Source organism: Puma concolor, chromosome C2, assembly GCF_028749965.1.
Source record: "Puma concolor isolate L17-30 chromosome C2, mPumCon1.1.hap2, whole genome shotgun sequence".
NCBI lineage: Eukaryota > Metazoa > Chordata > Mammalia > Carnivora > Felidae > Puma > Puma concolor.
The window spans coordinates 105,289,721-105,307,736 of NC_141675.1; the positions used below are offsets into that span (position 1 = coordinate 105,289,721).

General features: G+C 40.2%; 1 protein-coding gene across 7 annotated transcripts in view; it reads right to left on the reverse strand.

The window, feature by feature from the left end:
- Positions 1-18,016, reverse strand: part of BBX (BBX high mobility group box domain containing) — a 287,870-nt gene that overhangs the window by 44,768 nt on the left and 225,086 nt on the right. For all 7 annotated transcript variants that reach the window (XM_086675525.1, XM_086675529.1, XM_086675524.1 and 4 more), the window contains one exon: positions 11,099-11,179. In XM_086675525.1, the coding sequence (XP_086531651.1) occupies positions 11,099-11,179 (81 nt within the window). The remainder of the gene's footprint in view (positions 1-11,098; positions 11,180-18,016) is intronic.

Consider the following 18,016-nt stretch of genomic DNA (forward strand, 5'->3'; position numbering starts at 1 on the left):
TGGGCTTGTGGTCAATAACAATCTTGGATTTCTTTACCCACCTAATTAGCGGGGAAGCTTGGTCTCTTCCATTCTATGTTTTTATAATTTATTTCTTGTATATAGTTGTGAGATTTTCCGTTTTTCCTTATAAAGTTTATCCTTTCCAACTCTGAATTACATTACCTTCCAGCTCTGTTATGGACACATTTGATTAAGTTGCATTTTCTTTTTTTTTTTTTTTTTTTTTTTTAATTTTTTTTTTTTCAACGTTTATTTATTTTTGGGACAGAGAGAGACAGAGCATGAACGGGGGAGGGGCAGAGAGAGAGGGAGACACAGAATCGGAAACAGGCTCCAGGCTCTGAGCCATCAGCCCAGAGCCCGACGCGGGGCTCGAACTCACGGACCGCGAGATCGTGACCTGGCTGAAGTCGGACGCTTAACCAACTGCGCCACCCAGGCGCCCCGGTTAAGTTGCATTTTATGTCTTCATCCAAATCTTTGGTAAGTTGACTAGAACATGGCTAAGGACAGAGCCTTCTGGCAGACTTTTAGAGCCCTTTCATCAGGTTGATCTGAACATTAATAAACTTCAGCAATCTAAGAATGTTTTATAATCCAATCTAAATTACCCCTGTTTTGTTCACAAGGACATGGTAAGATTATCTGTCAAAAGTCTTGCTGAAATCTGGACACAGTATGCCAACAGCATTCTCGGCCAATTTTATAACCATACTAAATATAAAATGAAAATGGCTTGTATTCCAGTCAGAGTCTAACTAGGCAAACAGAAACAACTTAAAGCATATCTAGCAGGAGGAATTTAATGCAGGGAACAGGTTGGTTACCCAGGTAATAAAGAACTGAGACACCCAAATAGGAGGTTGGTGAGGCAATCCAGAGATTAGCAACAACAGGAACAAATGGGGGAAGGCCTCCAGAGGAAGACAGAACCATGGTGGGCCTAACTGGAGGAGCTCAACACGTAGAAGAGATGTTACCTTTGCTTTGCCCCCACCCCTCCTCACCCCTTCCCTGCACATCCTGGCCATTCTCTTCCCCCCATTCCATATTTTCCCACCAGAGTCTCCCACTGGCTGGACCCAGCTGGGTATCAGGGGACATAGGCACCCAGAAAAGGCAGTCTACAGCCACCAGGGATATGAACTGTCATGCAGGGCAAACAGACTCTGGGAGAGCACTCAGTTTTTACCTTCTTTTCTGTGAGATCAAACATTTTATTAGAAAGAATTCTCAAAAGCCTCTAGGAATTAACAGTCTATATTTCCACATAAACAGCTTGGGAACAGCTATGGATGTAGTAACTCTTAGAAGATGCCATCACTCTTAGATGTGAGCAAATTCTATATCGAGAAGCTATTCCAAAAGGGAGGGATGCTGGAGCCAGACTGTCTAGGACTGAGACTGGCTCTGCCTCTGATTTGCTAATTTTCTATAAACGTTTCTGTGCCTTAGTTTCCCCATCTATAAAACACGGATGTTAATAGTATTTCTCTTAGGAATACTGTGAGGTTCAATGAGTTGGACATGTACAGCACTTAAAATAGTGCCTAGTTCACAGCAAGAATAAATGTATTCTGACAACCATCCCTCTGTAGCCTTGTGCCATATAGAATAAATCTTAGCTTCTGACAGTAGTAGAATTAGTCTTATGGATATCATTGGTGGCACGTCACGGCCCTGGTACACTAAGTACTTTGCTTTGATTTTTTCATTCTATGGTTGAACGATTCTGTAATTGGGGAAAAAAACATAAACAACAAAATTAGATGCAGGAGATCTTAAATCAGTTACCTTTCAAGAAGTTAGTCTCATTAAACATATAGTTAAGCTCAGTTCTACTACTGGGTACAAACATCTACTTTCATCTACTTGAGTGCATTTATCAACTAAGTTTAGTGGGGCTTACGAAACTGCATACAAACTACATTCTGTTCACATGCATGGACATGCATACAGATAAGCACACGGTGGACACAGAGAAGCATAAATCAGTGTGAACTCAGGTGAATAAAACTGCACCGTGGGACGCACAGAATTAATGTCTGTTATTAATTAGTCAAGTTGCCCTTAATAGAGGGTTGGTTGTTAATCAAGCCTTGAAATAGAATATGCCTTAGTAAATGACAATTTATTCTTTTATTATTATTTTAAATTGAACAATAAACTCCTTGAAGAGTGAGGATGTAAAATGTCTGCAGGACACCTTCTAGATCGAATTCCCATGGCTGTATTCCAAGAAGTCAGAATGCTAATGTTTTAAATCAAATGCCTGGCATAAATATTTGATATCTATGGTCTATTCCCTCAGGCACCATATTTTTTATAACTGTAACTCAGGGGGCACAAAATGGATCCTGTTCACCTCTGTACTCTCCTCCAAGAATATCTCCTAGTACCTTTCAAAAAGAAGGCATTTCGTAGATAATTGTGTTGAATTGAATGGTTCATGAATTCTGAGTCTAAAATGCAATCTGATTCATACCAAGAAAGTTACCTTACATGTCTATAAAAAACAATGCTAATTAGGACCACGCTATTGCTTGGCCTAAACCAGCATTCACACTGTCCTTACTTATGCTTCCCAAAAGCACCAGTGAGAATTAATCACTAATATTGTAGTTTTACTTTGATAACTGAAACCTCACTGAAGTTTCTCACTGTTTTGTGTAGTCAGAATGGCCTGTCAGTGATGAGCTGGAAGAAATGTAACTTACCCCCAAAAGAAAAATGAAAATGAGTATGTTGAAACTGGAGATTCTAAAGGATGCACATATTGGACAGACATATAAAAATCACTCTCTTCAAAATTATTACAAAGAAAAATTTCAGTAGGAATATTGAAGAGGTGAGATAAAATGTGCAGTGGAGGGATTATTTTTTATGTTCCTGGGTTCAAGAAGATTGCCATTTTCAGTTCAGGTAAGACTGTGCCATAGGCTCGGGGTTGCTATGGGGGACTACAGAGACATAATAAATCTGAGTTGTGACAAGCTTTTACCTCTCTGAATCAAAAGACATTTTAAAATGTGTTCCTTTCTACAAATGTTAAGATATTGATTCATTTCTTTAATGTGTTCTGCTATAAAAGACAGTGAAATGACCAGCAAAAAATAATTAATCATGTGTACTAGATAAGAATAATACCACAGAAATAGATGTTCTTTAACTGGTACAAAGGAATGGGTAAGTTGCTCCAAAATGTACCATACTATTACACTCTTAATTATCTTTTGTCTTTCATTGTCTATTGTAAAGGATCCAGCTCGATTAAAAACAAGGCAGTGTGAAAACAGAGCCACTGACACCAATCAAGAAGTTTCAATTTCAAAATCTTTGCCTTTTAGTACAAAATAAATGTTTTGCAGCCAAGGTATGTTTACAATCATTTTGTACTGGCTTATTATCTGCCAAAACAGTGTAGACATAACCCTAGGATGGCATTTAGCAGTGTTTTCCAAGATGTGCACTTCTCCCATAATTAAATAAAATCAGAATGTTATTGCCATAAACATACACTGGCTGATGGTCTCAGAGAATAAAGAATAGCACTGCTGCTAAGAAAATTCAATTCTCTTTATTATAAAAGATAACTGGTCACAGAACAGTGGTCTAAGCATCTCTCAACACTGAAATCTGAGCATATTAAGTAGTTTTCTATTTGGTTTGCAGAAACACGACCAGGTGAAAAGGTGGCTTAAATGTTTCTCTTTACTATTTCTTCAGAAATTATACCCATTCTGAAGACTCTAGATGGGGTGGGGTGGCCTTTGTTCCATAGGCCATCTATTAAAGTCTCCCCCAGAAGTGTTAAAGGAAGTCATTAGGAGAATTCCTATTATTTCAGTTCCTCCAAAAATAAGTTGATGCAATTGGGAATGAAATGAAAAGTTTTAGGATGGGAGTTTTCTAAAAATGACTCACAACTCTGCCTAAAAAGCTATGGAAAGAAATACACCACTTAAAAAAAAGAGACCCCCTCAAATATATCATAGGTATTGGGATTCAGTTATATGACAGTAGCGTAGGAGGGGCTGAGCTGAGAGCTGTGTGCCGAGATTCCAGGTTTCAGGGGGCTATGAGGAGGAGGTGGGGATACTGCGTGTCAATAGTATGTGAGGACACATAGAAAACTGAAATGGAGTCACCTTGGTCAAACACCACCCATACCTGGTAGTCGGGAATGCTAATGTGATTGGAGGGATGGCATTTCCTACAGTTTTCAATGTGGTATGTAATCTCTATAATTCTATCATAATTCAGCTTTTCTTAAAATGAGCCAACATCCTTCCTAGGACTTAATTTTTATAGACACCAGAATAAATTTGTCTTTATCTACCTATTTGGTTTTAATTATAAGTGTTTTTTACAAGTTAGAATGTAAGGAAAACTAGGCAGTCAAGGTGTCTGAAAATGTCATCATCTTTTTTTAATAAATAGGGTTAAATAATGTTTCCAGTTCCCTTGGAAGCACCAGATCTGCAATCTTGCTTTTTCATACATGAGAAGTAGGAGTATATGTGGAGAAATCCAGCACCCTTCCTTCATCTTAAGAACACATCACTAGTTTCATAAACTGAAGTAAAGAAGTAGAACTCAGAAAATGGGTACCACAGACCAAATTCAGCAACCCTGTGGTGACTGTTCTCTACCTTTTTTCCTTTTGTGCTCAGAGAATATGGGCCTCTGGCTTTCCAAAGTCGACCATTTACCTTAACAAACCCCTCTCTTTTTGACTCTTTCAGTATTGGATTTCTTCAGTTGTCCCCACCCCTCGGCATCTTTCATCTCTTCTTTTCTGCTGGTGGGGCTTCTTCTTTGTTCACAAACATCCGGGCTTCCTGAAGTAGGGCTCCGATCTTCCATTCTTCTCCGGTGCATTCAGGTTCAGAGCTGGGGCCATCTCCAGCTCCCCTTTCGCTTTGCCTTTCACATGGACCCAATCATGGAATCCAACTAAATCCTCTGTAGCATCCCTGGTGTCTGTTTCTACAGCCCATTCCCACTGCCAAACCACCCCTCCCCAATCCTGGCTCTTATCGTCTCACACCTAGATGTCCCCAGAAGTTTTCCACTCCACTCTACACATAGCTGCCAAGGGAGTGTGCTTTCCCACTGTGTGCCCCTGCCCTGCCCTAAATCTTTACTTGCTCCTCATGGTCTTCAAGCACAAGTTTCTCTGCTTTACACTAAACACTCTCCCAGTTCTGACTGCAGCCACACTCCACCTTCCACAAGTCTCCTAGCCCAGCCCACTACTCCTGCCCGTCTGATCTCATCATCCACCTACCTCATGTCTCCTGCCTCTACCCCTTTATCCCTTTGCTGTATCTCTCTCATCTCTCCATTTGATCATGCAGGTCACAATCTGCACTGTGTGCGCGTATAAAAGGGGGAGGTGCACGAGGGTAGGTGGATGCTGGCAGGGGCTGCTGGCCTCAGAGCCAGGGCTCCGGAGGGAAAGGAGAGCACAGTGATGGTGTCTTTAAGGGCAAAGGCACTATCGGCTCTGACCAATCGTTCTCATGTGGGAAGGCTGGATCAGTGTCTCTAGATTCTCTACATTTTCATGAGAAGTCAGACATTTATTTGAAATCTCCACTTTTAAAATATTAGCCGCTAATTGAAATGTAGAGTATAATACAGGTCAACAAATTGGGTGCCCCTGAAAAAGCATCTCTGCAAGTTAAATGTGGCCCAGAGGCTGCTAGTTTCAACCCCAGTTTCTAAACAGGTCTTTCATCAAGAACCGTCTTCGTGCTCTCTGTGCTGGGTCCTCATGGCACTCCTGCTAGTATTAATTCTCCCTTTCTTGTCTTCACAAATTCACTTTGTATATAATTCGTCACAAGTAGAGCCTTGTCATTTCACTGCATGGTTCCCTGTGAAACCATTTGCACACTTATTTCTCATCCCTTAACTTTTTGTATCTAATCTCTCTGCAACTGGAGAAGAAGTTCTTGGAGAACAGGAGTCCTACTCCATAATTTCCTCTCAATATCTTCCAAAGTATATTCACAAACAGGCACTTACTTATTTAAGGGTGTAAGATGTATCTTGGCAGTTTCAAAAGTACAGACACTTTTTAAAAAGGAAATATCAGCTCCATTTCTTTGACAGCAGTCTTGAAAAATCTGTCATCTTATTCAGCCATACACATATATGTGTAGGAGTAAGCTGTCTTCCATAGAGCCTTCTATAATACGCAAAGTCCTATAACAAGCAACTTGCAGAGTCTTTTACATTCATCTAAAACAAGGAGACAGAACAGCCCAGTGTGGAAGAGCCAGGGTGTGGAGACAGATTGCCTGGGTTTCTACTGAGGCTCCAACTTCCTGTGCACATGACCTTAGGCAAGTCACAAAACCCCTCTGCCCTTCTTTCCTAATGTATACAAGAGGAACGGTGATAATACCTATCTCAGAGGATGTGTGTGAAAATTCAATGAGTACATATAAAATACTTAGGAAAGTGCCTACCACATAGCAGAGAATTAAAGTCATTATTATCTTAAGTTAGGTAATACAACTGATTTTCTGCTATTAAAATTTAGACTCTATTTTAAAGAACACATAAAATTATTTCAGAAAAAGAAAAGTAAAACCAAAGAATAATATTTTTAGGCATATGCTTCGGCGTCTCATGGCAACTCTCCAACACCAAAACCGCACCCGGAGGCAGAGTGTGCTCATACACTGACCTTAGGAGGTTCACAAGCAGGTTCACAGCTTACCCTATCACAAGAAACAGTATTCGTACATCCATATGCAGGTAACTTCAGCAGCCTCACGGTTATGGACATGGAATGGACCCTTAATAATTACCGCTTATTGGAATAAATGAATCAACTGTGCATTTTATTATACTAGGCAATTTTGATACCAGAGATCTTTTAAGTGTAGAATTTTCTTTCCTAAAATATACAGGGAAAGATGTGTCTGTGTGTCCTCCAACTATATAGCAGCTATAATACACAATCATCTCCAGGGAGATACTTTGCAACTCTTTGTATGATCTGACCTAATTAATTTCAAAATGAAAGGAAACACATTATAGTACCTGCACCAATTAAACAACTGATTAACTGAACAGTACGAACCTCATGGAGGTTCACACATAGAGGACTGTATTTTTTTCTCAATCCCCTGACCTCAGCAGCACTATACCAACTCCGTTCTTAGCTGGAGTGGATTCCTGAAAAATACCTGGAACAGATCCCAGAATTGTCAGGTCCCTCTCAGCTATTAAAAATCCACCCAGCTTAAAATGCCAATCAAATGCCTGAAGCAGGGCCTTCCCCAGGGCATCTCCTGGCTATGGGGTCCAAAGAAATAAAACAATGCCAAAACCAAGAGTGCAGGCCAACCCAAGTCTCTTTGTGTCTGTTGCCAACTTCCTCCAATTTTCTTTTTGCCGGCTCACGTGGGTGTAGGACACAGCAATAAGAACATGCCTAAAATATTTCTTGCTTCTCACCAAGAAGACACTTCTTGCAAGCAACAGCCCCTATACTTTTGGGAGGTCTACTATTCAGCTCTCCCCTTGTGTCAGCTTGTAGGAATAGAGGTGGGATAGGGGGAGAAGTTAGTTCCTGGGCTGGTTGCTGGCCCTTCCCTTCACGAGTTCTAAAGCTTCTGTAAAAAACAGGAGAAGCAATAGTGGAGGCAAAACTCACTGCCCATGGTTATTCCTGTCTTTTTCTATCTGTTCCTGCTAACACTACAAAAGACTGACTGACCTTGTCAGGGGATGCCAAGGGCAGGGATGATATACAAATTATTTAAGAGGCAGGGATGCAAACTGATCAGAAGGGATGTGGTCCAGGGCCTGGAACAGGTCCTGCAGACCCCTCGCAGTGTCCTCCAGTTGCTGGAAGGATCAGGGGAGCCCAGGGATGCTGGGGAAATTGCAGCATGGGTGCTAGGGGGTTTGGGTCCTTTTACTGACGATGGGAAGTGCTTGGTAATGTTAGTACCAGGACAGCTGTACTGGTGGAAACTGACTGAACATCGTTCCTACCTGTGGGAGCTCTTCAGTGTCCTGAGTGAAGCTGTCTCTAAGTGCGTATTTCCTAATGAGAGAGGCTGCCCCAGGCCTGCTCTCTGCAACCCGTCCCCCCCATGACTGTCCCACGGCCTCTTGCCTGATCACACTGAACTATTTTCTATTTGGTCACATGACCTGTGGAAACTCATGCATTTTTACAATGCCAAAACAGAGAGTACAGCAGGGTATTCCAAACCTCTCCTTGCTGCCAACTTCCTCCAGCTCTTTTCTCACCTGGTCAGATAGGTGAAGGGCACAGCAATAAGTCTATGTCTAAAACACTTCTAGCTTCTCACCAAAGAATGAGAAGACACCTCTTACAGATACACCCCAATTGGGAACAAATTTTCTCTTGGAGCTGCCTTCACTTTGTTTGACAGGGAGCAGGGATGAAGAGTGAAAAGCAATTCCTTCCTTCTCTCTTCAGGACAGGGAGGAAAATCAAAATATTCCAGATGACTGGATAGTTTTTGATAGCCACCTGCGCACTGACGACTTACGGGCTGGGATAGGAATGAGAGAACCCCTGGAGGGGTACATGGGATAGCAGCTGGATTGGACCATCTCTTTAGAAATCCCAAGAGAAGGATCTGGCCCAAATTGAAGATGGATTCCTGGTAGATTTCCTTTTGAAATGCATAAATTTAAAGCTGTTCTTTCATAGTTCAGACAGTAGCACCAATTCTGGGCAAGAGGAAAAATCTTCCTCTGTATCCTGTTATACTTATTTGAAGAGGCACCCGAAATAATTAAATATTATATGCAGTTTAAGAAAAATGAATATCAAATATACATGGTATAAAAAAATTGAGGAAGCATATTTCTATTGGTGATTATTTGGAGATGCTGATTAATCCATTGTGCATATATTTATGTTTAATTAGAAACTGGGTAGGATTTAGAATGTTATTCTAAAACACAGTCTATTAGCATTATGGCATCATATTCATGTGGTGCAAATAATAATGTGAGAGGATTTTCTTGGTAAACTATTTTTTAGCGACCCTGTTTTATCAAAAGCATATATTTTTACTCGGATGTTATAAGAAACTAAGTCTGAGTATAAGCTGATTTGCTATAATTGGAATAGGCTTATTGCAGTCATTTTACCCCTTTAAAATTATGATACCAGCATTCAAACATCTGTTAAACCATAGCATCTGTTTCATATTTGGGATGCATCCCTACAAATTAGAAGAATGTTCTTTTTAATGAGCTCTGATTTAATAGGGAATCCTTTTTTTTATATAACTGTTATGTGAAAGAAAGAAAATGAGAAGACAAAAATCATCTCTTGCACCCTCCATACTAAAGTACCTCAAAGGTCCATACATTTCAAATATAAAACTCTTTCATGAAGATATATGCATATGAAAGTGCACATGCGTGTGCACACACATACACACACCAGGAAATGCAGAGAGGGCCACACATTCTTACTATTCAAGAAAAATAATCACTTCTTTCAAAAACATTGTCTTGCCAATCTATAGGGTCTTAAAAATACCAGATAAATTCATACCTCGTAGTGCCTCTGTTTACTAAGATTTGTTTGCTCTAACTCCAAAGGCATACGTGTGTTGCCAGGTCATTATCATTTCAGTTCTATCTGAAGTAGTACTTGCCACTGACTCACTCAGTTCTTTTTAAACTATTCCCTGTGGTCTCTGGAAGTTTTCTAGTCATTTGGAGACCTCTATCTGCATCTGATTTTGTCCTATAAGAAGCATGTCAGCTTAATGTCAGACAACAAAGGGTTCATGTGTCCCACTGTTAATATACTTCTTTACTCTCTTAGGCCATTGGCCTTTGTGTTTTTCTATTTCTAATGTGGAGATGGGTAGACATTAAAAGCTTAATTTAAACATGTTTAGAACTCCTAGATTTTTTTTTTTTTAATTTTTTTTTTTCTTTCAACGTTTATTTATTTTTGGGACAGAGAGAGACAGAGCATGAACGGGGGAGGGGCAGAGAGAGATGGAGACACAGAATCGGAAACAGGCTCCAGGCTCCGAGCCATCAGCCCAGAGCCTGATGTGGGGCTCGAACTCACAGACCGCGAGATCGTGACCTGGCTGAAGTCGGACGCTTAACCGACTGCGCCACCCAGGCGCCCCTAGAACTCCTAGATTTTAATGATATAAGCTACCATAAAATTTAGAAGATAGGCTGCCCCATTAAATTTAACAAACTACAAAGGATTTATAAAAAGAAGGTATCACTCACATAAAATGAAAAAAAAAAAAAAACAATTCAGAAGGAACTCATTGGAAGGAAGCCAGAAAAATGAGAGAAAAGAAAAAGTTTAATGTAAGAGATTTCTGGTCACCCATCTTGTCCCTCCTAATTTGTCTCACCAAAAGAGAAAACGGCTACTGCAGTGTTCCAGCACTGACGACATTTCTTTCACAAAAGAAAGGCAGAGCGGTCACAGGTAGGCGGACGCAAGCCTGGTAGGTGCCCACCCCAGCAACAACTGCTTCTGGCACCTTTCTTGCCAACCCATCCCCCACCAAGCGAGGGTTCTGGCCCTCACAGATTTACGAAAGCACATTTACCAAAGGAACAGCAGCATTTTATGTCCATGTCACAACAAATGTACAGCCGATAGGTGTTACAAAACCAGATTTGGAGTCATTTGAGTTCTTCACTAAAAAAACACCCCCAAATTAAAACATCAATGACCTAGTTTAAAAGTAGTGTCTTCTAGGAATTTATAGACACTATAAGAGAATCAGAGAAGAGAAAAATGACCCAGGCCATTCTTCTGGGTTTAGGCTAGACTTACATCACCAGTCTGAGACAAAAACTGACCTTATTTGACAATACTAACCTGTGGAAAAAGATTGTATCATTTTCTTGAGTACCCTTTTCCAATGCTTAATGACTTTTAGTAGCAAAACTCCTTTTTTACCCTCTCATGGTTGAAAATGAGATATAACAACACACTTTATGGTCACAGGGGATAGGGTACAGTTTAAAGAACATTGTTATTATGAACTTTTTCCACCTCTGCAGATCTTATCTCCACATACTCTTAGAAACTTGCCTCTGCCAGTTGAAAGAGTGCAGATTTTCCATAGCGTTTCACAGGTTCCGCACCACCCAGCTGCGAAGTGTTTGAAGAAATCTGTATTGAAAATAATTCACATAAAGGATATTAATTGTGTCATCAGAATCTTTGCTTCTCATTCATACACATTCAGGAACGTTCTTTAGTTTACGAGAACATCATTGTTCCCAAGTAGCAAGTAACTTTAAAGATGTCATACTTGGGATTATAATTTTGAAACCAACTTTGGTGAACAACCTCAAAAACAGTAACAAAAACCAGGTGTGGCTTGGACAGCTGTTTAATGACAGAAGTATTGTCTTGTACACTCCAGGCTTTAAACTCTACCACTTAAAACAAGATTTGCATTTCCATTTCCATATAAACACCAACTCATCAACTGACCAAATATGAGGGATTTAGAGTCATTTTGTATTCACCGAAGTGACTAATTTTTTAAAGGAATATATTTAGGATCTCTAAAATTATTTGGGAAAGATAGCATCATTAGTCAACAAATTTTTTTTATATAATTATTTTTAATGTTTATTTATTTTTGAGAGAGAGAGAGAGAGAGAGAGAGAGAGAGCGAGCGCAGAGTGGGGGAAGAGCAGAAACAGAGAGGGAAACAGAATCTGAAACAGGTTCCAGGCTCTGAGCTGCCAGCACAGAACCTGACGCAGGGCTCGAACTCGGGAATGGCGAGATCATGACCTGAGCTGGAGTCGGATACTTAACCGACTGAGCCACCCAGGTGTCCCTCAACAAATATTTTTTTTTTTTTTAACGTTTTTATTTATTTTTTTGGGACAGAGAGAGACCGAGCATGAACGGGGGAGGGGCAGAGAGAGAGGGAGACACAGAATCAGAAACAGGCTCCAGGCTCTGAGCCATCAGCCCAGAGCCCGACGCGGGGCTCGAACTCACAGACCGCGAGATCGTGACCTGGCTGAAGTCGGACGCTTAACCGACTGCGCCACCCAGGCGCCCCTCAACAAATATTTTTTTAAGAATCCAATATAAATGTCGTAGGCAATACGATAGGAACTGGGGAAGCCAAGAATTTTACAGAAAACACTAGCCCTGGCTTTGAGAGGATACTCTAAAGTACACACAAAGATTGAAAATCAAGACCACAATTCTAAATAAGTTATGCAGTTAAGGCCTATGCTGAGGCACAACATATCCAACATTATATCAACTGCATGTTCTTCTGCAAATTTGGCCAAACAGTGGCCAGGCACTGGTAACAACGAACTGCAATGTCCTTTCTCATTTTTATATGAAAACTTCATTTTCAACTTCTAGCCTAACTCAGTAAAAAAAAAAAAGGCTGAGAACATACATTCTTAAGGAACTTTACAAATATTCTTCTTCCTGGAGAAGTTCTGTCATTACAGCAGCTAGCTATGGCTTAAGCATTTCATATTCCTCATGATTCTGAATTCTTTCTCAGTTTAAGATAGAAGTATTTCTCAGTTCAGTTTAGCAGGCACTCCTGCCTGCTGAGTGTATCCTCACAGGTGACCCCAAGTCCCACAGGGGATTCTGTGGAGCCATCAGCTCTGGGAGAGACTGGGAGCTTGCTGCTGAATGGAATTCTTCCTAGAATACCAGCTGAACGAGAGGCTTTTGTCGAGGAAAATGTTTAACAAGCTACCTGGGCCATTTAGAAGAATTTAGTTTATGGAAATTTTAGGCACTTTTTCTTCCTAGGTACTATCATTTTTAACAGTTCTTTCCAATTTATCCCAACTAAATTTTTATGTTTTATTTATTTTTGAGAGAGCACACACAAGTGTTGGAGAGGGGGACAGAGGGGGACAGAGGATCCGAAGTGGGCTCTGCACTGACAGCAGAAAGCCTGATGTGAGGCTCGAACTCACAAACCAAAACTGTGAGATCATGACCTCAACCAATTGACTGAGCTACCCAGGCACCGCCAAACCACTTTTCTTTTTAAAGAAAATTAACTAAATGGGGCTCAATCTTTCTAAGTCTGGAATATTTTCTTCTACCTAATTTTTCTCTGATATACGCCACTTCTACTTTTTCTAGACAAGATGAATTTAATAAATCACCTTATCACTGAACTATGAGAAATGGACACATAATCACCACCTCCCAATTACTTGAGGGAATGAAGTACCAAACATACAGAATTGTCAGCGTCTCGAACCCAGGCTGTATAAAAGAAAGAACATGACTTTTGTGTCAGACACACCTTCATTACTTTTTGCTCTGTCAACTTAAGCAAATTGAGTCTCATCTACCTCATCTTCAAAACAGAAACAATAATACCTGCCCCATATTATTGTTGTCAAGATTAGATGTTATGTCAGTGAAAAGTCTGGCACAGTGCTGAGCCCATATTGTGTTCTCAATAAGTGGTACAATGATTATCAACAAGAATTTATCAACAGTAACTTGAATAAACATAAAGCTCTCTTAGTATAGTCCAAAAATTAGTTACACACTAAAATTGCAATGTTAAAGGATAATCATGAAATTTAGTAATTCGTAGAATATTAAATTTATCACATAATCACATGACACTCTTAAGAATCACTCGGGGCGCCTGGGTGGCGCAGTCGGTTGGGCGGCCGACTTCAGCCAGGTCACGATCTCGCGGTCCGTGAGTTCGAGCCCCACGTCGGGCTCTGGGCTGATGGCTCGGAGCCTGGAGCCTGTTTCCGATTCTGTGTCTCCCTCTCTCTCTGCCCCTCCCCCGTTCATGCTCTGTCTCTCTCTGTCCCAAAAATAAATAAAAAAAAAACGTTGAAAAAGAAAAAAAGAAAAAAAAAAAAAAAAGAATCACTAGAGGACAGGCTGGGTAATCCCACACCACACAGCCACAACGTGGAGTGGTTCTAGTTCTTACACTGACTCCCTCTGCTGTTCCTTTTGTTGTAGGTTTATGCTCCTCGACACTAAGTATTTGTTCACTACCACACACTCTGTGCGTGGAAGACTGCGGGGCTCAATGAAGAACTTTGGACTGTGTGGATGCATTATCTGCCATTTGAGATAATGCACAGTTGTCTAAGTAGAGAACTGAGAATGGTTCTTTACCTTTCAAAAGGAACTACTACTTATGTCTAGTAAGAACTAGTTCCCTCATCACCCATGGGAGGACTTTGACCTATCTGTAGGTATAAGAAAGATTTCCAAAGGAGCTTGTGTGGGGGGAGGGTCAATGTACTTTAGCAGCCCAACATTTCTTTTGTTAATTTTTTTTAATGTTTATTCATTTGTGAGAGACAGAGAGTGAGTGAGGGAGGGGCAGAGAGAGAGAGAGAAGGAGACACAGAATCCAAAGCAGGCTCCAGGCTCTGAGCTGTCAGCACAGAGCCCAACATGGGGCTCGAACTCACCAACCATGAGTCCAATTGACTGAGCCACCCAGGAGCCCCAGTAGCCCAACATTTCTATAATTACCAACCAGTATGGTTTTCCTGGAATGACTGTGGGGAGATATGCTTTCTTTTTATTTTATTCTTTAAATTTTTTTATTTTTTAAAATTTACATCCAAATTAGTTAGCATACAGTACAACAATGATTTTGGTAGATTCCTTAGTGTCCCTTACCCATTTAGCTCATCCCCCTTCCCACAACCCCTCCAGTAACCCTCAGTTTGTTCCCCGTATTTATGAGTCTCTTCTGTTTTGTCCCCCTCCCTGTTTTTATATTCTTTTTGTTTCCCTTCCCTTATGTTCATCTGTTTTGTCTCTTAAAGTCCTCATATGAATGAAGTAATATAATTTTTGCTTTCTCTGGCTAATTTCACTTAGCATAATACCCTCCGGTTCCATCCACATAGTTGCAAATGGCAAGATTTCATTCTTTTTGACTGCCGAATAATACTCCATTGTGTGTATATGTATATGTACATATGTACACATCTTCTTTATCCATTCATCCATCAGTGGACATTTGGGCTCTTTCCATACTTTGGCTATTGTTGATAGTGCTGCTATAAACACAGGGGTACATGTGTCCCTTTGAAACAGCACACTTGTATCCCGTGGATAAATGCCTAGTAGTGCAATTGCTGGGTCACAGGGTAGTTCTATTTTTAGTTTTTTGAGGAGCCTCCATACAGTTTTCCAGAGTGGCTGCACCAGCTTGCATTCCCAGGGAGATATGCTTTCTAAAAGCATCTTTGGGCTTCTTAATTTTTAGACATATGTTAACATCTGTGGCTGGTCCTTATCTTGATTTCTTGGCAACGTTTGATATGGCTAACCTTTTTTTTGGGAAATTCTTCTCTGGACTTCCATTACTGGAGGGTCTGTCTTATTTCCCTCTTATCCCCCAAGCCACTCCTTGTTGTTCTCCTCTGCTGGCTCTCCTTTCTCTGGTGACCCCTTAAATGCTTTTCTTCAGGGTTTTGTCTTAGGGCCTTCTCTCTTTTTATTTATACATTTCTTTCAGTAACCTGATCTCTTCTGATAGCTTTGTTAGAGCTTCTACAATGCTGATTTGTTATACCACTGTTTATACCACTGTTCATTTCCCCCATTGTTTTCCTATTTAAGAGACTTACGCATCCTTTCAAGTATGAACATCACAGTAATATGTTCTTCAAAGTCTGGTCGGCTAGTGGAGGAAGGGCAGGTTATGTTATACTTATGGGTAGGGGACCCTAGTGGGCCATACTGCATAGCACATTCCTGGCTTTGCTTTTTATTTTCCTCAAATTAGACGGTGCTTGCCAATCTGTTAACTCCATAGTCTCTCCTTTGGCAGCATGTACTGTTCTGATAAACAGAGTGCGTGTAATAGCACAAGACGCAGAGCAAATGTGCTAAGAAAAATGATCACCCTGGATGTTAAACTGTTAATTTTATAGCTGCCTGAGGTAGGGAAGCATACCACGGAAACAGGTAGTAAAGATTAAAAGTAAAATAGGTAATGGAGGAAGTGTTTTGGAGTTATGAGGGGTATCATAAAACAATGTAGTCTGGGAGGAAATGACTGATAATTACTGAATGAATAAAAAAAATTTTAAAAACCCAAATGAACAACATGGGATGATTGGTCTTTCTTACCTTAAAAGAAATATTAATGCTTCCAATAAAAACACGTGATACTTTCACACTGATTAGCTGCAGTGTGAGTATGCAGTTTTTGTCGAGTGTAATATTCTGTAACATATTGAACAGTCCATGATGAAAATGAATGCTTTAAATTTGCACCTATTGCATCTATCCAATTGTGGCATTGCTTTAAATTTGAGGAGATTATGGCTGTATTTATATTGGCAAAGTAAATACCTTCTAAGGGAAGTTTTAATGTCCAAATTTATTGGTCTAAATCATCTAGATTAGTTCTTTGTCTTCAAAGTAAATATATTTCAATGCAAAGATATATTGTAGGTGTAAGAGTCAGCCACACAACGGAAAAGAGAGTATGTGAACTGGTCATGGCTTCCAGACCTGTTAAATGATAGAAGACAATAGCTCCCTTCTGGCATTACATGTGGTCATTAGTCTTCAGTAAATGAGATCTAAAATGTGATGGATGTGTCACTCTACCTGTAAACAACAGAAGATGCAGATAGGAAACTCATTCTGACCAATGTAATGGATCAGAGCCAGGAAACAGAGTGATGGCTCTTCAGATGGGCCAAGGTGAACACAGATGAATTAGGGGTATCAGCAAGGAATGGAGACAGGCTGAAATGGAGGGGGGTGGCGGTGAACAGGCTTTACACTCTGTATTTCTTCCTAGATCTTGCAAAGCAAGTATATTTTTCTTTAAACGTAAGCTTTCGTGGGGAATCTACAAACAAAATGTTCTTTATTCAGTTTCATGACTCCATGCAGGTTCACTTCAACGAGTTTTCAAACTATCAGACTTGATTAAGAAAGAAAAACATCCTTCTAAGCCTGCAAAGCAGAAACCCAGGACTTAGTGTGAAAGAAAAAACAACTTCAACTTAAAGAACTGCCCAGGGCTTACGGTTTCTTAAACAATGTGTTCCTAGGATAATTATTTGACACAATAAATGACCCACTGCCAAGAGAAGATCTAACTAATCTCTTCTCAAAGTTATGAATGTTTGTAAATCAAATTAGCAGGAATGGTCTCTAAGCATTTTGCCTGCCTGACCTTAAAATAACATCACAAAGCTCAACAGTTTTAAGGAGTAAATTGTTTCCTAAATCACATAAACCCCCATTTTTCTCTAAGTGCACATAATAGGATGGAAATCCCTCTGAAAAGAGGTGGGGCTGTAAGTGGGCCATTGAGTAGATTTCCATTACATGTCCATCCCCTTTTCAATTCACCCTTTCCCTATGAGGTCCCAGACATACCAGGAAGTGCCTCAACAATGACGATTCAATAACTCACGGTAACAATTACAAACTACAGAGCAGTGACCTTGAACTGTGGTTTTCTAACAGGAAATTTGTTAGAAATGCAAATTGCCAGGCACCTTTCCCCACCCCTGCCCCCAGACTTAATAAATCAGAGCCCTGGCAGTAGAGCCCAGCAATCTGTTTGAACAAGGCTCTGAGGGAACTCTGATGCATTTTAAAGTTTGAGAACCTCTGCTGTAGACTAATTAAAACAAGAATTCAAGAGTCTTTATGTTTTCTCAAAGGTGATGAGTGTTATACAAAATAATTATAAAAGTTTTAGGGATACGATTACAGTTAGTAATTATAACCTATTCTATTTCTTCTGCAATACCTGTGCTCATAGCAGATTTTAGTAGATAATTTTATTAGTTTATGTAGTTAGATCTTGTTTAGCTTTGAATTAAACCAGCCTCAAATGAGGCCAACAATGTGGTCAGATCATAAGATGTCAGAGATTGAAACTTAGGGTTCTCTTGGGCCAGCTGAGGCAACTGACCAGAGAAGTTACATATCCTTAGGGAACCGTGTGCTTCTCTTGTATAATCA